Genomic DNA, 25,513 nt, shown 5'->3' with positions numbered 1-25,513 from the left:
GCAGCCTGGGTTGCTAAGCACACAGCCTGCTATGCTGCTTAGCAGGCAGGGCCAGGCAGAGCCATTAAGTCTGGAAGCAGCTGAGTATTTAATAAGCTGCATGCTACCATGCATTTACATAGCTTAAGTTGTAGTAAAGCCCTGGCAGTAAAGGGTCAAAAGTGCAGGGCTGGAGGGCTAAAGCCCACGCAGACTGCATCGTAACCCATCCTGTCCTCAGCGGAAAAGGACTTAGGGAGGAACTGCGAGAAAACAAGACTCGCTTTAACCAAGGAGAATTTTAAAGGCCAAAAGGCAAGAATGTCAAAAATAATTCAAGTTAAAGCACATGCGACCAGGGCTGGCAAAGCTCATTTACACAAAGGTTGTGGGGTATCTATGTGCCCCCAATAAAGCGAGTGTGAGGGGTGCAGTGGAAAGGAAAATGAGATTCCCCTCCTTCATGGCTTACATGTCTAAACCAAAATGACTCATTGCTTGCCCTATCTGTACGATCTTAAAATTCTTTTATGTGAATCATTTGACACTTATTTATTTCCTAGTGCACATATTTCACTATTTCCCCGGGCATGATCTTCACCCTGACACTGCTGGAGACCAGAGTCCTGTCTCAGGCAGTGACTCCCCGCAGCAGGCTCTCTGTCCTCTGTCTTTTCTCTCCCTCGTTAGCAAAGGCTGTTTCAATACTTACAGAGCTACCGGCTTCGGACAGGCGAGCCCACGTCCGATTTCACTTCCTCTACTGTAATCATGGACTTCAGTGACTGTGCTTTTCATTTATACTGACGTAACCAAGACTGAAATCTGTCCCACAGCAAATATTTATCAGAGCATATCAAAGGAAAAGCAGACCAGAAGAGAAACAAGCAAAACAGTGAGTGCCATTAAACTTTGCCAAGATAGATTTCAAAGTCAATGAAAACCACCCCAGAGACACAGAGCTGAAATGTAGGACAAAGTAGAACACTGGAAAAAAATAACCCGAAATTTCCCAACACGTCCTACATCTCCCACAGAACAATTTTTAATTACTTACAACTTGCAAAGATTAAGAAGGAAAACCTGCACAGAACTAACAACATATGAGCAAAGTCAATGACTGCTGCTTTTGTTAACATCTTGGCTTTGATATGCACGCCCATCGCGGCTACCTGCTCGGGTCAGGGACCCTTTCTACAGAGTAGCAAGAAAGAAACAGGATAACACCCACAACTGGCTTTCTAAATGATATAAAATAACGGGATGCCACACTTTAATTAGATAATTAAAACTCTGTTGCTGCTTTGCTACATGCCAAGGACACTCAGTTTCTTGGCAACAGACCCTAATTTTCCTTCTTTGATATCCAGGTCACAGCCATTTGGATTAGAGGCTCACTTCCAGCAGCAGTGCACGGCAGTGGCACACAACTTCCCATCCTGCTGTCAGTATCCCCCTGAAGTTCAGCGTCTTTCAACCGTATTTATAATTATAAAAGCAGTTAAATTAAAGCCCTTATAAAGGGTAATTTCTCAATATTCTTAAAGGGCAGGGGGCATGTAAGCATATTAAAAACTTAGGTAGCCCTGTGCAACACCAGCAACTTCTCACATCATCAGCAACAGTGTCTTGCCCTGTTCTAGCTGAAGAACATGAGTGGAAGGGTAAAGAGAGAGAAGAAAAACAACTGTTCGATCCCCAGCTCTCCACTTTCTTCGAAAGTTAGGCCTATCCCATCCCTGACCATTTGCTATCATCCCCCCTTCTTAGCAGAAAGGGGAACACTGTCCTAGAACAGATCTACCTGCTCTCCAGATTAGGTGAGGAAATCACATACCTTTCCGAGGAGCGTCGACTCGGTCAGCTAGCTGGACGAAAAGCACGTAGCCCTGACCGCTGGTCCCAGTGCTTTGCCTGAGCTGCCATCATTTGAACTGCGGAGCAAACTCCAGCCTAAGGATTATCAAACGTCATCAATCCGTATGCAAGGCACAGTTCCTCATTCCTAGCCCCACGTGAAGTAGAAAGGCGTAACAGCACAAGCATGTTTTTGAAAACCAGATACTTTTGCACGAGAAAGGAATATAGAGCACGCTACCAAGGAGCGGGTGAGACAGAACAAATCATACAGACCAGATGGTAGTCACACTGCTTAATGCACTGTTGGATGGTGCCCAGCTAGTCTGCTGATGAGCGACAGAAGAGCCTATATAGGATAATGCTCTTTGTTAAGTGCCAGCAATTTATTACGTTATGTTCCTGAGCACAGCTGAGGTGAATTAACCACAGTAACCATTTACTATTCCTTCTGACAGCCCTGAGATCGTATCTGTACTGCTGCTGTGGTTGATGGTGCAAACATATTCAAAGCTAACCAAAAGCCAACTGTCCAGGTTAGCGTAGTGCCAAACCCTTAACAACAAACCACCCAGCAGGTGTATTAGCTTACACTTGCTGCTACACTAACCATCACTAGGGTTTTGGTCAACTTCGAGCGTGACCAGAACAGGCTTGCATCCGCTCAGAAAACAACAAAATCAGAGCTTGACAAAGACGATACACCAGGTGTTGCAGCGACAGTGGGTTAAGCACTCCTCCCTCCAGCTACTTCAAGCAAAGGAATGGTTACGTAGGAACATGCCCTCTATGGAGTCTTTAATCTGATAAAGCAGCTACAAGACAAGATATTTGTATTCTTCTTGTGTACAGCCTATATCCATGCCTACCTAGCACCATTTAGCTCTAAAAAACATCCTTCAACTTTGATTCTTTTTCATTAAAAAAAAATAATTGAGCAATTTCATGACAATAATGCTGCAAAGTGGAATTTGGCAGAACTCACAAAGATCGTATTTTCTATTGCCTGTCCCAAATTCGATCTTGGACTAGGGACAGGTGAGGTAAAGCAGAATCTTGACCACAAAAATCTGGATTGCCTTGATATTCTGGAAATGAAGCTAAGGCGATACTGCTTTTTTTCCCAGAGAACAGTCTGGCCGTGTAAGATTGGTATCTCATGCAGAGAAAGGGAAATGAACTACTTTTTACTCAGAAGACAACTACTTCTCCCTACAGATGAGCACATCTTAAATACTGTTATTGTTTCATAAACTTCTGATGATCAGACAGTAGCCATTTGCTACACCATCTCCTGTGCACAAAGTACACGAGCACTCCATGGTTGTGTCTTGAATGAACCATCTGCTCTTGAACCATCGCTGTCTACATCCAGTCATCTGCAGCATCTAATAAACCACAGATCAAAGTAGAGAGCAGGTTAGCCAGCCTTGGCAACCCTACCATTCTGTCTGAACCAACTCAATAACACAGCTTATTGTAGTTGGGACACAGGTATGAGTAGTTTCATGCTATGATTTAAGATTTTTGCTATGGTTATTTGGGTTATCTTGTAAAGGGAACATTCCACAGTATGATGGCATGCAATTATAACTACAAATCTGTCCGCAGAGGAAACCTAGTCACCAGCTAAAATCCATAAAATTATTACACAGTTTTAACACAAAAAAATTATGTAGTCAAGTCAGAAAACAGGAAAAAGAAATTTTGGTCTTTCTTTTAAAACTACAAAACCTTAATGAAGAAACTGTATTAAAGGTAACGCAGAACATCAATTCTTTTTTAAAAAGAAAACCCCTCCAGAAAACGTTTCAGACTTCAGACAAGAAGCTTGTTAAGAGGCAGTTTTATTTGTTTTAGTACAGCTTGCTTTTATCACTTGATTTTAGATAATTATTTTTCCAGTTAATCTCTGTCTCATGTTTAGACTTAAGAGGTGCCTATCACCTTTGTATTTGAGTAGTAAAGATTGCTGGTTTATTTATATTTATTGAAATCATGACCTTCTTTATTACTACTCCAGATACTAAGTCAATAATATCTTTCCTGTTAACTATCCACATATACTTTGAAATATTGTAGCCTACTTTGTTGTGGTGTCTGGTTTCTAATTGTAGGTCTGATGCCAATGAATGGAATAAAATAGGACTCCTTAGAAACACCATGTTTCCCATGTCTGGAGAAAAGTTATTTTCCTTACTTCATTATTATTTCCCCTGACAGTTACATCAAGCCTGTGACCAACGATGTAGTCTTAACTCTTCACTCCTGTTTGGTGGTACTTCACTGACAGTTAGCACTTTGTTATCATGGGATGACTGGAGAGCAATGCAATTTTCAAAATTAAGTTTTTAATTAATAGGTATTAATCTCTGAAATCATCCTGGCAGCAGTCTCTGAGAATGGGCATGGAAAGGAGTTCCTCTAATACGGAAACTTAGGCTCCCTTTAATGTAGGATTCAGGCATGGTGACCAGGAAACCTACTGACCATTCTCTTTCTCATCTAGAAAAGGAGGATCTCCCGACTTCCCAAAGGTATTAATAAACACTACACATACATCCATGACCACTGAAGAGCTACATCCAGATTTCATTTTGACTGTAAATGTGGCAATGTCAGTGAACCAATCAAAAGAGTACAGATCTTTCAGAAAGATGACATCAACTGTCATTGTCCTCCAGCAAAAATTGGAGATCTCCGTTCTACCTCAGTCGATATTTCTTCATCCTCAGAATCCCTCACTTTCAAATGTAAGTGCTTCATCAACAGATTTTGTATGCCTCTCCCCAGCATAAATCCCATAATGCAGCTGGTCATCCTTTACAGTAGCCCAGGACATCTGCTTGGTGGAGAACCTTGCTGCCCACTGTCCTGAATTGTTAACAACAATGACACCCCCCAAGCCCCCAACTCGTGTCTTCATGTAGTCTAATGCAGTGTCAGCAGCCATCTCTGGTGACAGTCCTGAAACAAGGAAGAACAAGATAACTTCATGGTGTCTGCCTTGAAATAAGTTTTAAAATTCCCTTCAAGTTTCACCCCTCCCCATGGAGCCACCCAAATCTAATTCCTCCTTCAACTAAATCAGCAAGAAATTTCCAGTGTAGCAAAGGAACTGTTTATAGGAAGGCCCTGGACAGTTGCTAATAGCTCCTATGGTATGGTGCTGCTACAAAGACAGGATTTAAATAGCTTCAGATTGTAATTCAGTTTCAGTGTTTGATATAGACTAACTCATCAACTCTATGTTCAAGACAGGACATTTCTTATGCCATCATTTGAAGGGAAAAATGCCAATCTGCACACTTTCCATCAAAGGTTTGTCACAAGGTAGGTCTAAAGCATTTACAACTTGGAAAAAAACACATTAAAGCAATCAAAAATTTCAGTCATCATCTAGGTTCCAAGTCCACTGGCTGCAATGGAGCTCAAAGCATGTACTTCACACTGTCATAATTTATCAAAAGCAGACATCAGCATTACTCTTCCTGAAACTTCTGAAAGTATCAGGCAAGATGAGGACTCAATGTACTACACATCAGAGAAAGGACCAGCAGAGCAACTTTATCTTTTCATTACACTTAATTCATATTAACAGGACTATTTTCTAAATAAAACAAAGTTAGTGTCTACATCATACACACAAGCCTGTAATGGCTGCAGAATATTTGTTCACTACAAGTTTGAGTGCATATTCAGGAATGCAGTTGGCTCAGCCTAATTGTTCTAAGATATATACCATCAGTAATGTTATGCAGCTTAGGTTGCAGAACAAAACCTGACCTTCATGCCTTCCCTCCAAATTTTGAGTTAAAACCAAACAAAACCAGCAGAGTCAGAATTATTCACAGCACTGGTGACTGACAGGATAAAGCTCCTTTCTCTGACGTTACGAGTGACACTGTGACTATTCAAGTCAGTGGCACTGACTTCAAAGGGTCAACATTTCACTGTTTGATTTTTCATCAAGACAACAGCTGCCACCATAAGACAGAGATTCCAACAGCTGTTAAGACTGGCAAAGCAATTCACTCCTGAAATATGAAAGTAAGTTTCACAGCGTTGGTCCAACAGAAGATATTTACTATGTGAATTACTGAATAGCTGAACAGAATTATGAAAGAGCTCTGTAGTTATTCTTAAATATGCAACTTCAGTTGACCGTTCAAGGACTCAAAAAGTTACAGTAACTTGAGGGTTTGTTTTCAGCGCCTTCATGGAAACATGGAGCGGGGGGGGGAAGTCTATTGCTGACGTTATTTTCCTGGCAGCTGAGTTATACTTCTGGGCAGGATGAATGAAGGTAGAGCAAGCATGGGCAGGGTGAACAAGTGCAAACCAATTAAACATGCACACATGTGGGTTCATTTTCTTTTTTCTTTTTCTAAAAATCTTTTTAATTTGAGCCTCATTTGCCTTTCATACTGATAGATCACAAGCCAGGTAACTGCTATCAGCGCATAGGTTTTGCAATGCGGTTAACTTCAAGCCAGAGAAGAAACTGGTTTACAGAGTTTAGACTAAATAAAGCTTAGAAGGCCAGTCAAATTGAATAGCTAGGGACATAATAGAGAGAGTAAGGGGAGATCATAATGTGTTAGAGCTTTGGGAAACAATCTGTAGGTTGTATTTTATGCTGAAACTATCACATTAGCCAAGAGATTTACAGAGAAAAGCACCCATTATATGCAAACAGCTCTATAAAGTGTAACAAAAATATTGTCAGCTGTTACTTGTCTCTCTACTTACTGCTTCTCCAATGAAAATGTAAATTGAAAGTTTTCCAACTATTTCCAGTTCAGCTGATCTCAAAGCAAGCTACACTGTACTGCCCAAAAGCTATGGCTTTCTAAAAATAATGGTGATATCTATATTAATGGTTCTTCAACTGCATGCAATAGAAGTATGTTGTCTGGCTATGTTTACAGGCTGTAATATAATCAAGGGGTTAGATGACAGACTAACTCATGAAGGTAAAGCTCCAAAGGGTCATCTCACAGGCAGATTATATTACAGTCACATAAGACATACTGTGTCAGCTGTTTACCACATACCCACCCAGTCAGTTTAGTATATTTTCCAAAACAAAATGAAAATTTAAATCATAGTTAAAACATCTTAAAAGCATTTCTGTTGCTATAATCAGAGTTGTTAAAATAAAGACCTTTACAGTTTATTAGAAAGGCGATATCCTATGATTTCTTATTTCAGCTCTGATTATCTATCTCTAGGCCTCCTCTACTGCTTCCTTAAACATATCTTCCTTTTACTTGTTCTCTGTTGCTTTGTTCACAAAATTTTAGTTTAAAATTGGGAAAAAATTATCAAAGAGAACTTCAGTTAAACGAAGTAGACAATAATGTCTTCCAACATACATTGATCTAAAGCATGATTAAACATCAAGGAGCATAGATATTTCTGTCCACTTAAGGCTGTTTTAGCTTTATTAATACTTTAGTACTTCATTTCATTTTTAAAGAGAGGTGACCCATCCACATACCCCTGGGAACAACTCTTCTGACAACCGTTCTAGGATGATAGTACATAAACTGAAACCTGTCATTAGGCAACATTTCCTAGCCTCATTATTTCAGCTCACAGGAAGTTTGGAATATACCTTGCTCCATGTGATAGAGGATCAGTCGGGCTAAGACCACTTTCATAATGCTCTCTCCATGTCCTGTGGTTGAAGTGGCACCGGAGTGGTTATCAGCATAACCTCCACTTCCTTTTCAGAGGGGGAAAAAAAAAAAAAAAAAAAAAAAGGCAGCAATATTCTGTAATACAATTTGCAAGCTCTGCATTGTTTAAAATAGGTACTGAACATTTCTTCCTAAAGGGCCGGCAGTTCTGTGCACATCTGGGAACAAAGTGTCAGTAACAAACTTCTTTCTCATTTCTGCATCAGTTTGAAAAGTAAAAAACATGAGAGAGATCAACAAGAGCTGGATGAAGTCAGTTGTCAAGTTGAGAGAGCTAGAAGACTAGTGATCTGCTTGTGGTACAAGAAGCAGAAGCAGCAGGGATAGGCAAAAATATCTTCCAGAACAGGAAGGGACAGTATATTGAGCATCAGCAAACTAGTGATGGGATGCAGAGTGCCAGGTCATACAACATTACCAATTGAGAAGATATGAAGGAAGATCTTGTGAGGACACTGGTGAATTTACCAAAGTTTGAGGGGAACTTATCTGCAACAGAAAAAGCAGGTAAGAGATTTGAAGAGCCTGGGCTCTAGTGAAGCATCATGAAGCACCCCCGAAGAATCTTGCAATCCTCACCACAAGCAGTGTTTCTTCTGTTGAACGTGCTCCCCCTGCCCCCCCCGCTTTTTCTTCCTCCCATCCTTGTTTTGCTGGCATATTCCACACCCTGCTCACCACCAAGCTTCCGCTTGCTCAACACCCATGTTTCTAGCACATCTCCTAAGAAAAATATTTCCCAGGAGCTGGGGAAGAACATACCACAGCATTATAAACAAGGTACTGGGGGAGGGGAAAGCAGCACAGAAGAGCAATGAAAGTTTCTTCCCTTCTGTACTTTCTTGATCAGATCAGACCCTTTCAATGGAACCTGATTTACACGTGGAAAAACACTGCCACAATCAGTCTGTCAAAGCCCCCTTTCAAAAGGCTCTAATATTTAAAAGGACAGCTAGCATTTCTGTATCCAATCCTGCAGATGTCTACTAAGAGCAAAAGTTGCAAGCAATATGCTCAAGAGTGCCCAGGTTCACTTGTCCTTCACAGACCTACGTCCCATACTATATGAGCCCTGAACATGATCTACACAAGAGAAGGGTGTTTGCAGTCAGAAGGCTGCAGTCAGAAATGAAGCTGAAAATCATTGTCAAAATGCATGCAGAGGGTACCAAAACATAGCAACTTAGGGTGCGAGAGAAAGTTAGTATTAGTTTTATAATAATCATGTACTGCCAACAGCAGTACTATTTGAGTTTGGAACATGTTTTACTAAAAATAATTATTTTTCAAATCCCAACTGTATGGTAGAACTCTGAAGCAATCAAATGGCAAGTCTGTCCCATGAGAGGAGGAAGTCTGCGGAAAGGATTTCAGCTGTCTCTTTATACTTGGATAAGAGATCTCTTAAAATATTTCCTTTATTCCACACCGCATCTATTAGGCTCTGAAGCAGTCTTATCAGGGCTCTCTAAGAACAGGAATTTACTCAAAGTTGCCAGTCATTTTACAAAATTGGCTCACTCCTATAATGAACAGTAATTACAATTACACCTACTTCCTTAAGTACCAAGAAAACAGCATCTTAGTATGGAACAGGCTACATTTTTTGACTTAGCTGTAAGCACAGATATACAAAAGGAGAGTTTTATCAGAATGAACAGAAAGGAAACACAGAAAAAAAAAATATGTTAGCATTCAGGAAAGGACAGAAAAAAGGAATTCCCATCCCCATTTTCCAGACAGAAAAGTGGTGGATTATGATAATAATGACAGCACTACACCTCTACTCCCAATCCTTATTTGCAATCTCCATGTTGTGTTAAGGAGCTTCAGCTTTGATACATTTGAATGTTAGACCTCCATTTCAGATGTACCAGTATTTATGTTTCATTTCACAAATGAAAAGGAAACTGTGTAATACTTTTTTGCCTTCTTTTTTTCTTTCTTTAAATAAGATACCTCCAAAAAATGAGAGGCAAGACCCCACACCCCATACCTATGCATGCTGTGTCACCAACACGGCCAATCAGTTTATTAGAGAGTCCTCCAGTGGATGTTGCACAAGCTACATTTCCTTCACTGTCTATAGCAACAGCACCGACTGTTCCAAGGTCTCTGCCAAGAAAAACAGTTCACAAAATTAGGTAGAATTAAAGCATACCTGCCAAAGCATGTTGCATTTCTTTTCCAGGTAACTTTAAAAAAGATTACTGCAAAAAAATTACTGCTCATCATAAAGCTATTTTTTACCATGCTTCTCATTACAAAACCAACAAGCAATATGCAACAATTCTCATAGCTTTATATTTAATAGAGTAGAAAACACTCAATTTTTTTTCATCTCCCCCCATGACTTCTTTACCTTTGTAGCATGGAAACTTTGATTTGGGAAGGCAAAAACCCACGAAACAAAAGCATGCAGGGCAGAAATATTTCTAGCTATCATAGTTCTGGAGTAGTTTTTTGGCTGTGACACACCTGAAACACACTTTCCCCTAAATAGCAACTCAAAGATGCAAGAATTGTCTCCACTGTCTCAACAGGAGGTTAACCGGAATTATTAATGACAATGCACGTAAACAAGTGAATACAGAAACGGACAGTAATGTTATGCATGCACTGAATCATTTCCTTCCTGTTCCTCCTCTTTCCTCTTCCTTATTCTCCTAAATGTTTGAATGCCACCAAAAAAAAAAAAAAAGTTATTTATGTGCCTTTCAACTAGTATTGTTCACAACCCATCATTAATACATATTTTCATCTTTGTACTCTGTAGCTACGCAATCTTGAGGTTTAAATCACTTGGCCAGTAGAATCTGTTGAAACCACACATCAGCTTCAAAATCTTCATGCACTGAAGAAAATAGAAGTCTCAACTACTGCTTTATTTCTTCAGCACAGAAAAGTCATATATAATAGGCTGCTTAAAATATACACATGTATTCATACTCAGGAAAAAAAAAAAAGGTTATTGTAACTTACTGTAACAGTTGCTGCACTGAGAAGCAAGACATTACTGAGAAGCAACAGTTTTGAGTGTCCCCATATTCCAATCTTAGCAATTCATGCAGGAACATAAAACAGTATCTAGCTAGGAGAGGTATACCAAAAAAATCTAAATCCCTCCACACAGGAAAAGAATTTGTAACAATCCTTCAAGGAACTGCTCAACAGGAGACTGGAACAGGAATATCTTTGGAAGTTGCTTGGCCACAGGCGAAGGTCTTTCTATAGCCCCACAAAATCTTAGCTAATTAAGTCAGACAAAGTCCTTGTGTACCATGAAACCCACAGTCAATTTCTCAGAGAAGCAACTTCCTGTTCCCTGCTGCTGATGTAAAATATCATACTGTCAGTCCCTACACTTCATTCACAGCAATTCGAAGTTGACTGATGAATCACAGGCCTTACAAACTGCTCTGACATTTATGTGGAGACGGACCTCAACTCAAACTGATATGTTGGTGCAGATGGGCTTCCCACCCATCCATCTGTTACAAATGATTTGCTGAAAAGAATATTAGTAAATTCAGTACTCCCTTGCACACTCATGTGGCACCTTTCAACCAACTAAAGTTAGATCCTCCTGAGAATTTAAGAAAGGTACATACTTAGGAAAATGTACGTCTGGATGCATTTACCTTAAGCAATTGTGAGAATAATGAAAGTGCACAAATCACATACGCAGCAGCTATCTGTTTTGGTACAAAAGCTCAACTGGCAATAAATAACAAAGTGAATGCGTCTGACATACCTTATCTGCGGTGGAGCAAATAGACAACTACACTATATTTCTTACTGTCCCTTTAAACTTTTTTATTGCTTCAGTGTCACATATTTTCTTTGTTCATCTTCAGAACAAAGGCAAAGAAGATACAAACAATCTGTTGCATAGCTAGTTGACTCAGAAACATCACCAAGGCAGGCAAACTAAGTAGAGATACCATATTATAACTATTTCTCTATTGTTAGTTAGTGACAGTAGCAAGAACCTCAACAAGTACCTGTAGTATACCAGAGGATGCTATTAGTAATAATGATTTTGTTCAATCAAGAATTATTATTATATACTGCACAGACTGTGACACAGAATGGATCAGTTGGATTTGTTCATTCCCTTTTGTCTAAATCTTTCGTTATCCAGTACTCATGAAGTTAGATGTACTTACTCTATCCCCATTCAACTAATAAGGCATCCACTATTTTGTCTCTTAGCCCTGCATCAATAGTAGCGTTTTCTGTCGATTGCTGTCAGGGCCCTTGTTAATTAATACCTCCTCGAGTTACTCTTGCACTGTGATTCACAGATCTACTACCTTATGGCCAGACTCAACTGCCTTTCTGAGGGGTTCTCAGGCAATCTCCAGCCTTCTTGACAAAGCTATGGTCAGAATCTTTGGAGTGAGAGACTGAAGATAAAACAAACCACATCCTATTCTCAGCAAAACGTGTACAAGATGCCATGTTGTAAGTGCAATGGAATCATAAGCTTTTAGCATAAATGAATGCAGGCTTCTAACCAGCAGAAGAGAAAGGTCTCTGTTCTGGAAACAGCAAACTTGGCTTGGAAAGCTGTGAACTCCCAAGGTTTCCAACATTGTTAGGACCAGAGGACTGGAAGTAAAGTACACACCAACCTTCAAATTCCCAGTGTGATCTGGTATTATCTTGCCTCTGACTAACACTACTTCACCTTCTGTCTGTTCGCCCCAGGCAAGTTTCTGCATAATCACTGTGGACATAACAGGAAAAAGAACATTCCACATGTGATAGAGGAACAAATGGGCTTGCATAAAAAAAGACCGGTTTTCAGCTTTGCGAATTTGTGCTGATGTTTTGGGTACTGGCTGTCAGAAAAAGAACAGCATGGCTAAGACAGGAAAAAGTCCTGAGCCCTTCAAAAATACACAAGCCTTCTATTATCAGATATTTCAGAACAACACGATGCTGAAATTGAAGATACCTAACACACAAGAAAAAAAATAATTAAGCAGTTATAAAGAATGAATAGAGACTCAGATGCCATGCCATTCCAGCTTACATATTCAGGAGACCAAGTGGCAGGAGGGGCTACGCCATCCTCTAATCCTTCATAACTAATTATAATACCACACAGTCCTTGGATAGACTGTGGATCAAAAGAAAACTTCTGTTGGATACAAGATGAACTATGACTGAGACCTTATGGTCAAGGAACAACTTCGCTTTGTTTACAAGACCATATTTACACTTGCCTCATGAATTTGTTTTTCCTTCTAGCAATTTACTGACAGTAACATATAGCTTGTAGTTTATAGCCTCATTTCATGGACTTTAATTAAAGATGCCCACAGAAGAAATTTCCTCCTTTTGATCTACAAATTCTTCAGCTCTGCTTCTCTCATTACTACTGTTTCACAGAACAGATGAACAACATGTAATACAGCATTTATGTAATATAATACAGTGCTTTCCTATGCCACAACCATTAACATACAAATGGAAGCTCAAAACAATTTAGTATTTATGCCTACCTCACAGGCATAAAAACCATTTTTGACATTTGATGATTTTGCTTCCTCTCTTGTCCACCTCACCTTCCTCTTTACTTTATATGAGACTTGCTTATTTTTCAAGTGACTTTCGTTTTTCTGTTGTGCAATACCATCCAGTAGTATCCCTCTTCACACCAACCATTACACCAAACTTCTTGGTCAATTTTGTCATTCCTATCTACAATAACCAAAAGCCACAATCAGCACTCAGGAGCAGTTACTAGTCAAAATCTGATGTCGTTTAACTACCTAATCCAGTTTAAAGACAAATCTGATCATCTACTTAACCAAGATCAGCTTTATTAATTTTGTATATTTTTTTTTCATGGACTCGTTTTAAAATGTGGACTGAAGATATTTTAGAATCACAGTTCCTCCATGGAAAAGAACTATACAATTGATGCCTGCTGTTTGTTAAAGCTGCTCGATAAACTTCTACAACTGGTGATTTTAAGAGCAATAACAAGTTCTAACCTTGTTCTCCATTAATGCCACAAAACCTATGCTATGTCAAAGTGACTGACAATCTTAAGCATTACCACGTTTGTTCAAGTTGTTCCAGTCACTTACACTTGAGCAAATTCACTGAAAGCTTGATTCTTCACTACTTTCACTGAGGACATACTGTGAAGACTGTATCAAACCATGTAATATTTGGAACTGAAGTATTCTCAAGTCTGCATACAGGCCTTCAAGCTTTGGTTTGTTTGGGTTTTTTTTAACTGATAGCATAAATTAAATTATCTGAATTTAAAAAGAAAAAATATTTTACAAAAACCCTACTTCTGAAACTCTTCAGGGTTGGAATCTGGCTCAAGGTTCTTCTTCCATCTCTCCCGGGATCTCTCGGTTATGAGTTTCTCCCCTGGAGTCTCAGGAATACCCATGGCCCGAGCAAAGAGGTGTGCACCACGGTCAGTCAGCAGCATGTGCTTCGTCTGCAGAAGACAGACAGGAGATTCACTGACAATTCTTGTTTGGTCTTGTACTGAGCAGTTTCGTACAAGCACTCTTTATTTTTAGAAGTATCCACACAAAGAAAATTCCAAATTTTGTTTCATTTTTAAACTTTCTAGATTTCTATGCCTACATCCTCTTCCACTACCTGAAAAAATTTTCAGCTCTCCAAAACAAAACTTTCATCATTAGTAGAAAAGAATTGCATTTATCTATTTAATACTTATAATGGGAGAAGGAAAAATTGGTAAACTTGCTCTTTTGCTAATTTGCATGCAACTTCCTTGTACTGTTTCCTGTCAATCATCAAATCACTACTTAACTAAACTGTTTTGTCCGGTTAACTAAGAGATCTAGAAGGATTTTACTCAGAAGGAAAGAATGGTAAATAAATTCCTGTTCTGTTTGAAGGTATTACACCTCATAAGAGTACAATAACCAAAAAACGTAAATATCATGCACTGAAGTGTTTCTTAACATCAGCTCAACCATTTTATTTTAAATATTTCCTTCAACTAGCTGCTACTCTTACAGACCCAGAATTTCAAATTCAAGAATGGAATACTGTTCTAACAGGTTTGACCGAAAAATGTTTGCTCTCTTCTAACATTTGCAGAAGCTCTATTTTGATTCCTTTATTTAGCAAAGCACTTCGACCAGATTTTAAGTCAACCGCCTTAGTTAAATCCATGCTTCAAAGTCTGTACAGGTTGGTTAATTCACATTTTAGAGAAACTTCCCAGATAAATTTGTTTCATTAATCCTTATACTTTAGTAGGACCTCTAAAATCTGATATTTTTTTTTAATATATTTTTTTTTACATCTGTTTCCAAAAATAAGCATCAACTTCTTGGACCACTACACAGCTGTTAATTGCGCATCAGAGCCCAGGAGGGTTCTGGAGGACTGATGGTCTGACTATGCCGTATGGAGTCATTTCAGAGCACAGCACCTAACTTCAAGCAAGCTTTTATGTCCATGCAGCAGCACAGCACACAGGTACCAGGTGAGGTCCAAAAAGTACAACCACGTGATGCTGGAGGCTACAGGCCTGCAGAGCCTTGCAGGGCACCGAAGTGGCACATACTCAGCTCTCAGACTGAAGCGAGGATGCCAGAGGTTGGGTATTTCTGTGACATGCTGCATTCCTCAGGACATTTACACTCTCAAAGCTTCAGACTTTTAAGATGTTGCAGACCATCAACTTCTGTTGATTTCTAAAGCAATGACAAGCAATCACTACCGTGACCAACCCATAGTACTGCATTGTTTTAAAGGATTCCAGCCAAAGCCCTTCCCAAACCACGGACACTGATCTCTACTTAAGCTTATTAAAGCCTCTGCACTAACCCCTTCAGATAGTTACAGAAGTGGGAAATGTGACTACACTTTAGAAACGTTCCTGATGTTGTGGCCCTGACATCAGCCATTTTTGAAAATTTAAATGCCTTTTTATTGACAAATTAAGCCCTCAATTCATAAGACTATTGCTTTAGGGAACAAGAATAAGGCTTACAAGGGAGAAGTCCTCTGTATATGTGAAAGAGTGGACAACAGGCTTACATGCTGAGTGATGTTACCAGACAGCAAGACCTACCTATTTCTAACAAAGCTAGCGTTCTTCCACTTGAAAGCCAACTTCTTTGTGCAATACTGCCCCCCTCTGCCATTGCCACCAAACCACCAGAAGCACACAACCCAATAATTCAAATTGGTTTGGGGTTCTGGTGGGGTTTTTTTGTTTGGTGGGTTTTTGTTTTTGTTCTTTTTTAGGAAATACAGATAAAGTCAAAATAAAAGTTCAATGTATCAGAAGGCTGTGTCCTTCATCACTTGCTTTCTTCAGCAATTAAGACTGTATATTGTCCTTTAAATAAGTTAAAAAAAAAAAAGTTTTATTGTAAAAAATGGAAGTTATTTCTTAAAACTTTTTCAAAGGGTTCCCTCCCATATGCAGGTTCTGATAACATACCCACCTTCCTGAGCTGCGCAAACAAGAAATACTTGCACATAGAGAAATAAGCTTCTATGATAGGGGTTTTTTTGTTTGGGGTTTTTTTTTTTTTTTCCCAGTCCTCACTGAAAAGAAGGTATCTTAAGGCGCATTTGATTTTTTTTTTTCTTTTCAACATATCTTATCAATCAAAAGAGCTGGTAGAACATTGCCAAACAACCCAAAAGCACATTTTTCTGTCTCATCCTTCTTCTACAGTTTCATGAATAAGTTTGCTAACTTTCTTAAGTACCTAATTTTTCTGGGACACATTTATACAAAGTAATCCAAGAGGACAAAAAAATAAATAAAGGATTCTAGAGATCTTACTAACAAACAACAAATGTTGGCAAGTTTCGTTAATTTCATGGGAAACAGGAAAGAGAAAATCCCCCAAATTTCTGCAGCTGGCCTGAAATTCAGACCATCACTGTTCTTTATTTAACAATCCTGGCAGTGTGCAGAGCATAGCAAAAATTTGCACCTTTGCCTTGAGAAGTCTATGTTCTAAGCTAAATTCTCCTCTGTCTAATGTAAAGGGCTGGATGATATAGTAGGGGAAAACATATACACAGTTCACACATACCAATGAATCAGCGCTCTAATGTTCATAAGATGCCCACCTAATGAAGTGTTGGAGCTGAGGGGGATTACATGCCCCATTCAAAAACAAAACAAAGTGCCATTTCAATGTATCATTCTATTTTTGTTCACTACATAACAGGAATTGAACTGCTTTCTCAAGGATTTGTTGAATTACTTAAGGTACTAAAAGCCTTCCATCTCTAGAGGCTGCCGTGTTCAATAGCATAGTAAATAATGAATGGAAATTATTCTGCTGCCCTCATTTCTTCAATCCCATGGATTTAGACAAATTTGAGCCCAGTGAGAACGTGACAGCACACAGGGTAAATGTGCGCAATAACAATCTAGAAGAGCCACTCTGGCCACCAGATGGAGCCCATATTGTTCCAGAATAGTAACGGAAATACAGAAAATTACAAGCAGGTGGGGAGGGTTTTTTGGGTTTGTTTGGTTTTGGGAGCTCTATGTTTCAAAATTCCTTAAGGCAGTCAGGCATCTCAAAACCACTGGGAAATAAGCATCCTAACATGCTTAGGACCCCAGGAAAACTAGTCTTATTACCCATGGGTCACAGAGTTGAAAATATTTTTAATTATGCACAGTAAAACAAAACAAAATACACTCCAAAGCGTACTGTGAAATAGCCTGGCTTGGTGTCCCAGAATTCCTGTCCAAGATGAACAGAAGAGTAACATCAGTTGGTATTCCCATTTACAATACCTGATGGAGAAGCAGCAGAAACTCACCTCAAGATATATCAAGCAATTTAGGCCAAAATTTACATTTGAACTTTGTCATCTACACAGATTTTTTTTGCATCTGGGCAAAGAGTAATATACTTTACCACAAAATTTCATGGTTTTAGAGCTACGCCATTATACTTGGTCCTGTATAGTTCAATTTTGTGTTTTCCTTTCAAATTTATCCTCAACATTTTTGAACACCAGAAGCACCATACAATGACGAGAAAGACCTTATAACAGACAAGAAAGACAAAAGAGAGGTTTTTTTGGTTTTGGTTTTTTTGGTTTTTAAAAAAACACTTTGGAAAGTTATGTTCTCAAAAACCAACAGTGGTGTTCTGACTTTTTTCTTGTCAACTTAAATGGGATTTTGTCATGGAGACGACAACAAAAAAAATGTGATTCTGGAATATGAACTGAACAATGGGCATTAAAAGATGTTATCTACAGGAAAAAAAACAAAAAACAACCCACAAAAAACATTCCCCCAACACGCTAGAAATCTCTCCCCCAACCCTCCACTTAGATTCTCAAATTTTGAAAAATTTTGTCTTGTGAAGCTGCCTACCAGCTATACCTATTCATTTGTTCTAGCCAAATGACAGAATAAAACCAATATGAAGGAACAAAAAGCTTATTCATTGCAAGTTTTAACATTGTTTTCTAGTGGACATACTAGACTGATTTTGAAAGCAGAACTATCCTCCAATTAAGGGCAAAAATAATTCTTATCTTCTTTGGAGGCTGTTGAGGACAAATTACATTTCAATCATCTTTACAGATCACCAAAAGAGGTTTTGCTTCCTCAAAAGTCACTTTGAAAGGTTAAAGAAACATAAATGCTCTTTGTTAATAAGTGTTTCTGCAAATGTGAACCCTTTTCAACAACAGGGCAGATGCACTAGCAGGATGAAAAATGTAAACTCCAAAGACAGTACAAACTTTTTGATCCCTGTCACAGTCTAGTAATGGTAAAACAGATGCACATACCACGCAAATAACCTACTCCATCCTGAACCATACCAGTTGCACCATTTCTGAAAAATGAGAGAAGTGTGCTGTGGCAGATACTAGAATAACTTCTTAGTGGAGCAAAGCGGGATCAACTTTACGTCAGAAGTCAAGTAATAATCATTTGCTGCCCTGGTAAGTTTGATTCTCTTGGAAAATCTGTCACCATCACATAGTGCTAATGTTATCTTCTACTGCTGGAAGACCATGACTTTGCACTAAGGCATCTGATTAGGTCACACCGGAGGAGGCTGCCTGGAACAATGTAAGACCACATTACATGGCCAAATATGTTACTGGGTCATTTAATTCAGTTCCACGTCATCGCAAAGTCACCAGTATATCATCCAACTTTAATCTTGCAAGATCAAGCAGAAAATTCAGTGCCAGCATAAAAGCTCTTCAAAAAACAAGTGAACAAAACCAACCCTAAAATCTTGAACACCAGCTGTGAAGATACAGATCAACGTGTATGTCAATTTCTCCTTGAGCTTCCAGTGGCATGGCAGAACTTACATTTCCTTAGAACGCTATTTTTAATAAATACCTCTCAAAACCCCTTAAAATAAAAGTTCTTCAGGGTCGTGACCATAGTTTCCGAACACTACCATCTATTTCTCCCTTTTTTCCTGCTTCAAAGTGCTACACAAACATTATCAAGGTGTATCAATATACCAGATGAAGTTCTAAGGGAAAAAATGTTTCATACTCAAGTACATATTCAGCATACCTTTTCCATGACAAGTCGAGCAAGTTTTATTGGGTTTGCTATACATTTAACTGCAGATACTGCTCCAGAGTCTAAAGTTTTTCCATCCATGATAATGGCATCCATTTCTACTTCACCTTTTTCATTTAGAACAGATCCACAGCCTAAAGAAAAAAAAAAAAAAAAAATCAGGGAGAAAGGAAAAAGAAAGTCTTTAAGAGCTAATGATCACGTGATTCAATCATTAGGTCTCATCAAGCAAACTTTCTCTTTCCAAGTTTGTTGTCTGACTTATTGAAAGTATCTCCTGCATACAAACAAAACAGCAGAAACACTGCTGAGTATAACCACAAAAATCCAACTATTAACAGCAGTCTCACAGGGTACAATGCTTACTTTAAATCTGAGTTTTATAAGATGAAACACACACTTCCAATCCCATCCAAAATGATACACTAGGTATGAGAGTTAAAATGACAAACAATCACGAACACAATTCTTCATCCCCCAGATCACTTCAAGTGCGCATAAAACTATTTTACCTTTACAGTTCTTCCAAAGGAGGATACAATATAACCCAACAAAATAGCACAGTGGTCAATCCTATCAACAGATTAACGTCACATAGCATTCCAAGAAACTGCCAAAATTGACAGAGCAGAATAAAAGTGTTCACTCACTACTGTAACAAAAGCTTGAAATAACAAGTTCTTCATTACCACATAAAAACCACTAGATTAAGGAATTTAAAAAAATAAAAAATTAAGTAATAAAATGTTGGGTAGTTATTTTCTTCTATAATTACTGGTGCTATTACTAGCCTAATTGAAAATTAATGAGATACAAAATAAGATAATGCAAATAGTAGGGGTTTTTTTATAATAATGCCAATAACTGTATCACACGGGAATAATCAGTTGTAAGTCATCAAGTGCACAAGCCTTGCTAGTAAGGATGGAGAAGACTAAACCTAAAAAGAAGTTAAAAAACCAAAACAAATCATGGCAGAGTTACACAGTAGCTCAGGTAGAAAGACTTGAACATTGTACAGAGCTAAACCAGGTTTTTTTATTTCTGTTGTCTCCAAAACTCCCCCTGCCACACAGACACACCCCCAAAAAGTTATTTTTTGCCCCTCTCCGACCGCATAAGCTATTCCAGAGTTCAGTCCTGCACCATTCACAACATGTTAACATCTAGACTACACTGACCTGTAGAGACCTTACAGGTAACTGCCTTGTGCCACCCATGTTAACATCATTCCTCCAGCTTCTCCTTTATGCTGGTGTAAGGAATAAGTCGTCTTTGTTTTCTTAGATAAGCCCTGCCACACTCTTTTAGCTTCCTTTGACAAGGTAGGCTCTCTAGCCCATGATCACGAAACTCCCACTAGAACTAGGGTAACTCCATCTCAAGTATCAGTGACCAGAACCATGGTTCCAGGGGAAGCTCTACCAGCCCCCTTCATCACTGCATTAGTAGTAGCCTATGTCTACTGGACATCTCTCTTGGATACATTTTAGGATTTCCTAAAATTTCCTGAGCAGAAAACAGTTGCAGACAGTTCCTGTAGTCAAAGGCTGCTTCCTACAAAAGCCTCCTTTTACAGTCGGTGAAGGGAGACAGGTGCTCTCCAAGAACAATTCATCCCACTTGCCTCAGAGAGCTGTATAGCCACCCTTTCTCATTCCACTGACTACCGTGAAAGTCTGTACACCACGGCAAGACTAGATACTAAACTTCAGGTTATCTGAGGTAGGATGAACCCTTCCTTCTATGGTTACAGACTGCCTTTTCACCTGCCTTCCAGGATGATGGATAGAGACTACCTCTCTGAGGCCATGGTACCCATTGGCAGCAGCACTGAAAAAAAAAAAAGTTTGGCTCACTTGTGAAGCAAAGGGCAGGAAAAAAACCAGAGAGACAACAGAAGACAGAAAATCTAAAGGGACACAAATAATGAAGGTGTCTGACATCAGCCAAATTGCAGCAGGGGTACTGAGAGGAGTACTCCAATTCCTTCTATCTACAAGTAGACAGATCTGTCCTCTGTCCTGCAAAGGCTGAGGAGGAAAGTGTGCAAGGATCACTATAATAACAGTTCTTCTACCTGGAGTATTCACACCAAGCTAGTTAACACTGCTAGTCAAAGAGATCCCATGAAGGAAATATAACCAAGGCCACTTCCTCATCGCAAGCAGAAGTCATCGCAAGATGACTTCACGACGCTGCACAAGTCACTAAAATGGTAGCTTTAGCCAACAGTATAGCTTCTGAGCCCCTCCACCAAGGCCTACATCAAGATGCATCTACACAGCAGGGGTAAACCCCATCATTCAAAAAAAGGACACAACTTGATGGCTATGCCCATTCTTCCCAATATTTACTGTTGTCTCTTAGCAATGTCTGTGTTTTCCTAGAAAATATTACAGTAAAACTGATTTTCTTTTACAAAGATAAATACCACACAGTGAGTTTTAAACAGCCACTCCAATCAGGGCCCTCTTCACATAGCTTTCAGCTCATTTTCGCCAGCTACTGAGAGCAGCTGTATCTAATGAGTGTTAACACAATTAGATGTATCTGTAAGTGATTACCAGACTACTTGCCATTTAGATCAGCACAAACCTGAACAAGGGCTTAAGGCTCAAGTCCAGTTAAGTAAAAATTAAATGAGCGAATGCCACCCTGATGTTAATTATACAATAGTACACACCACACCTGTAAGTCCACTTCATGATTTCATCTTGAATCCTTTAAAAATCAAGATATTCAACCCAAGTCAGTAACAAAACACTGGAAGTTTCATATGAAGTAAAAGCTCTCCCCTGCTCTCAACTACAAGGTGAGAAGGAACAAGAGAATCTCTACAAACTAAGTGTGCGCATAACCAATACCTATGTTATCTAAACCACTGACAGGTCTGCCTTTCCATGTTCATTCCTGACATACCTTGGTGGAGGTGGAGAAATATTTTCACTGAAATTCATCAAAATAATAAATTTGAGGTCATACGAAGAGGAGAAAAATATTCAACTGTTGACATTAATCACTAGGAAATCCAGTTATGAACCCTTACTGTAAAAATTCATGACTCACATACCTTTACTGCATTATTTCTGTATTATTATTTACAAAATTACTAATTGCAAGCATTACTTAAGAGAAAAACACCTAAAATCCCCAAGAACAGTATTCCTGTGGCAATAGTAAAGGTCAAGCGTTAAGGCTTAAACACTGCTGCAAGCTATATTCAAGTGCCTTAAACATGAACGTTAACTAAACATATCCTCCATTAAGGAGTCCATGTCTTAAAACTGAATACACAGCACAGTAATGGGAAAGGATTTACAGAAAAGTAATACAGCACCACAAGAATGAAATGGCAGGTATAAAACACTGAAAAATGAGAAAAGAGTAACTCATCTGCCTAAGTGTACTCATGAGAAACTATGGTACATACCATGCTATTTTATTATACAGAAATATAAACTATTTTGTGACACCACTATTTACTCCACTGCAATGTGCATAACTCAAAGAAAATGCAAGCCGGCATTTTCAGAAGCATCAGGGCAAAACACTTGAAATACATGGTTCTAAACCCACTTAATTCTTGAAAAATTACCTGCATTAAAATGAGGATCATCTTCCATCGATCGTACTGCCTCTTCAACTGCATCTAAGGCACTGCCTCCCTGTTTCAGGATACCATAACCTCGCAGCGCAGCTCTTGCAACACCAGCACGACTTCCTTCTTCTCGTTCTTTAAAGATCCGGCCAGCTCCACCGTGCACCACAATGACAGGCTTCATCCTGCCAAATTCCTCACAAGGCTTTCAGCTGCACACACAGGTTACTCGTATTTAGCCTGTTTTGGAAAGAAAAGCCTTGAGCATGTGCTCCCTTCTACATGGAGAGAGAAAGACCTGCAGGTTCGTTAACAGATACAGTCAGCTTGACTGCAACCATTTTATCTTTCAGTACTCACACAAAGGAGCTCCTAATTCAAGTCTCGACTGGAGAAGGCCGCAGGCAACTTAATGCAACTGAGGTCAGCCCTGCTTTGGGCAGGGGGCTGGGCCAGGTGGCCTCTGAAGGCCCCTTCCAGCCTAAATTACTCTATAGTCTTATGGTTTAGCGTGAACCCGGCCTGGTGACATTACAAGTTACACAGAAACAAGCATCTGAGTAACCCTTGATCCTGCTAACTGCTCTTCCTGTTAGATGGGTAGCCCCATTGTTCGAGTACAGTAATATAACCAGTGATAACGTGACTGACCCGACCCGAGTTAACAGCTCAACCAGCTCTACTGCCTGGACTTCAAACCTCTGACCTCTTGCAAAACTTTGTACTTCACGCAGGAAAACAAGGTGTTCAAACCTGGCAGTAAATGGTTTGTTGTTACTGCTCACGGCCTCCTGTGAGCAGTAACGAGTGTTGCTATCTATCTTTGGTGCTAGCAACCACGTTTTTGCTTCCAGAAGAAGGCAAAGGAGAAGCAGCCTGATCTCCCACAGAAATCTAGGGCACCTCACAGAGGAAAGTCTCCACATGAAAACAGTTTCTCAGGGCCAGCTATTTTTGGAGGCTGTGAAGAACAAAATCCAACCACCCTTCCCTCGTCCTACGTGCCAACCCTTCAGACACGAGCCTCTCCGTAGTCCCGGACTACCGACAGCCCGCTCCCTCAGGAGCGGCACTTGCTCTCGGGGCCGCTTGCCAAGATAGCAGCGGGAACCCACCAGACGAAGACCCAGCCCGTGCTGTTCGGGCGTTACAGCCCCCGGTGGGGCAGAAACGTCTCGATTTTCACCCAGGATCCCGTAAGCGAGGCCTTGCCAGGTTTTTTTTGTTTGTTTTTTCTTTTTTTTTTAATTTCAATCGGCAGCTACGCTCGTCCCTCCGCTAGGGTCAGGGGAGGAACTCGGCGCCGGCTCTCCTCAGCCGCGGATCAGACCCTGCCGGGCATCCCGGCGGCGCCTCGCCTCACCGCGGGGCGGGCCCGGCCCGCACCCCGCCGGGCTGCCCGCCCGCCCGCCCCGCTCCCGGCGCCCCCGCGCCCGCTCAGCCTCACCCGCCCCGGCGGAGAGCGAGAGCGCGGCCTCGGAGCCCACCTGCAGCTCCCCGTCCCCACAGCAAACCCGCGGCGGCCCAGCGGCGGCCCGGACGCTCTACCCGGCAGGGTGCCGGCGGTAGCACGGGGCGGGCCCAGCCGCAGGGGACGGGCAGCCGCCCTCAGCAGACATGGCGCTCGCAGCCGCGCTGAGGGATGCCCACAGTTAAAATGGCGGCACGCTGCTATTCGCGCCCGGGCGTACACACACACACCCCGCTTGGCGGGGGCCCGGCCCCGGCCTGCCTGGCAGCGGGTAGCGCCGAATCGTGCCCTTATCGGCTTCGTTCCCCCCTCGGCGACAGGAAGGCGGGAGGGAAGCGGGTTCTCCGGCGGCACGCTGCCGCGCTGTGGAAGGCGGTAGCTGCATCGTGACACCACCTCGTCACCCACCACAGCCTGGTTTCACTTCCAGTTTCGTGAGAAAAATGGCACCTCTCCCCCAAAACGAAAGCCAACCGCATGTCCCGTGTGCCCCGCCCTTCCCCTCTCCTCTGTCCAGGCCGGGCTATTCCCATTCCGAGAGGTCGGGCTGTGGGATGTTAAATCGAAAGAGGCCGTAGGGGCTGTGGGAGACATGGCAGGTCCAAGCCTGCCCTCAGGTTGGCACAGGCCGGGTGAGGATAAGCTGTACGCGGCCGCATGGATCCCGAATAGGCAGCGAAGGCAAGAAGTAAGCTTGCTCTTTATTATTAACATTGTTTTAATTATAGGCTGCTGGTGGGACAAACAGTTGTTTGCTATAAAAAGAGCTACTAAAAAAAGTTCTTCCTGAAAAGGAAAAATACTTGTAAAATAGAGTTCATTAAAAAAAAATTTAAAAATCCAAAGTTCCTTACCTTTGTAGTAAAAAAGATAAACAAAGTTATCTCAAAATTTATACAAACTCTACCCAGAAAGCAGCCGGCCTTCCTCCTTGACCGTTCCTGCTTGGCTTACCACCTCTTTGCTTCTTTTTTCTCCATGTTGTTGCTCTAGGCGAGGCTGCAGGGAGACCAGCGAACGCAGGCTGCTGTGGCCACGCGAGGAGTCAAGGTGACATGCCTGTGCAAAAGGACAAGGATTTATGGCAATGTGCACTCACTCAATTTAAGATCTGTTTTGATCCTGAAGGTTGGTTTAAAATGAATTAGTGTGGTTTAATCAAAAGAGATTACTCTGGATGTTGTTTCATTGTCACTGATAGGATTGACAAAGAGGAATTTAAATTTTGTATGTGAATTACTTGAGACTACTGCTTGTTTTTATAGAATATTTATCTTGCTTTCAGAGGCAGTGTCAAAACAGGAAACTGATACTAGTTAGATTAAATAGTTAGAAAA

At 40.5% G+C, this 25,513-nt stretch overlaps 1 protein-coding gene across 5 annotated transcripts; it reads right to left on the bottom strand.

Moving 5' to 3' along the window:
* Positions 1 to 3,665: 3,665 nt before the first annotated feature.
* On the bottom strand, positions 3,666 to 24,365 carry ASRGL1 (asparaginase and isoaspartyl peptidase 1). Of its 5 annotated transcripts, none has more exons than XM_029999985.2 (7): positions 24,153 to 24,352; positions 22,703 to 22,917; positions 19,096 to 19,238; positions 13,859 to 14,013; positions 9,538 to 9,656; positions 7,457 to 7,567; positions 3,666 to 4,803 (listed from the first exon to the last, which is right to left on the bottom strand). In XM_029999985.2, the coding sequence occupies exons 2-7, from the start codon at positions 22,887 to 22,889 to the stop codon at positions 4,568 to 4,570; spliced, it is 951 nt and encodes a 316-aa protein (XP_029855845.1). In that variant the 5' UTR covers positions 22,890 to 22,917; positions 24,153 to 24,352; the 3' UTR covers positions 3,666 to 4,567. The 5 variants fall into 5 exon arrangements, with proteins under 5 accessions (XP_029855845.1, XP_040975804.1, XP_029855836.1 ...); XM_041119870.1 differs by having other exon boundaries at positions 24,193 to 24,352; XM_029999976.2 differs by having other exon boundaries at positions 22,703 to 22,945; positions 24,153 to 24,351.
* Between the last annotated feature and the right edge of the window lie 1,148 nt (positions 24,366 to 25,513).

Source organism: Aquila chrysaetos, chromosome 2 (genome assembly GCF_900496995.4).
Source record: "Aquila chrysaetos chrysaetos chromosome 2, bAquChr1.4, whole genome shotgun sequence".
NCBI classification, from domain to species: Eukaryota; Metazoa; Chordata; class Aves; order Accipitriformes; family Accipitridae; genus Aquila; species Aquila chrysaetos.
This window is presented reverse-complemented; position numbering and strand designations above follow the sequence as displayed.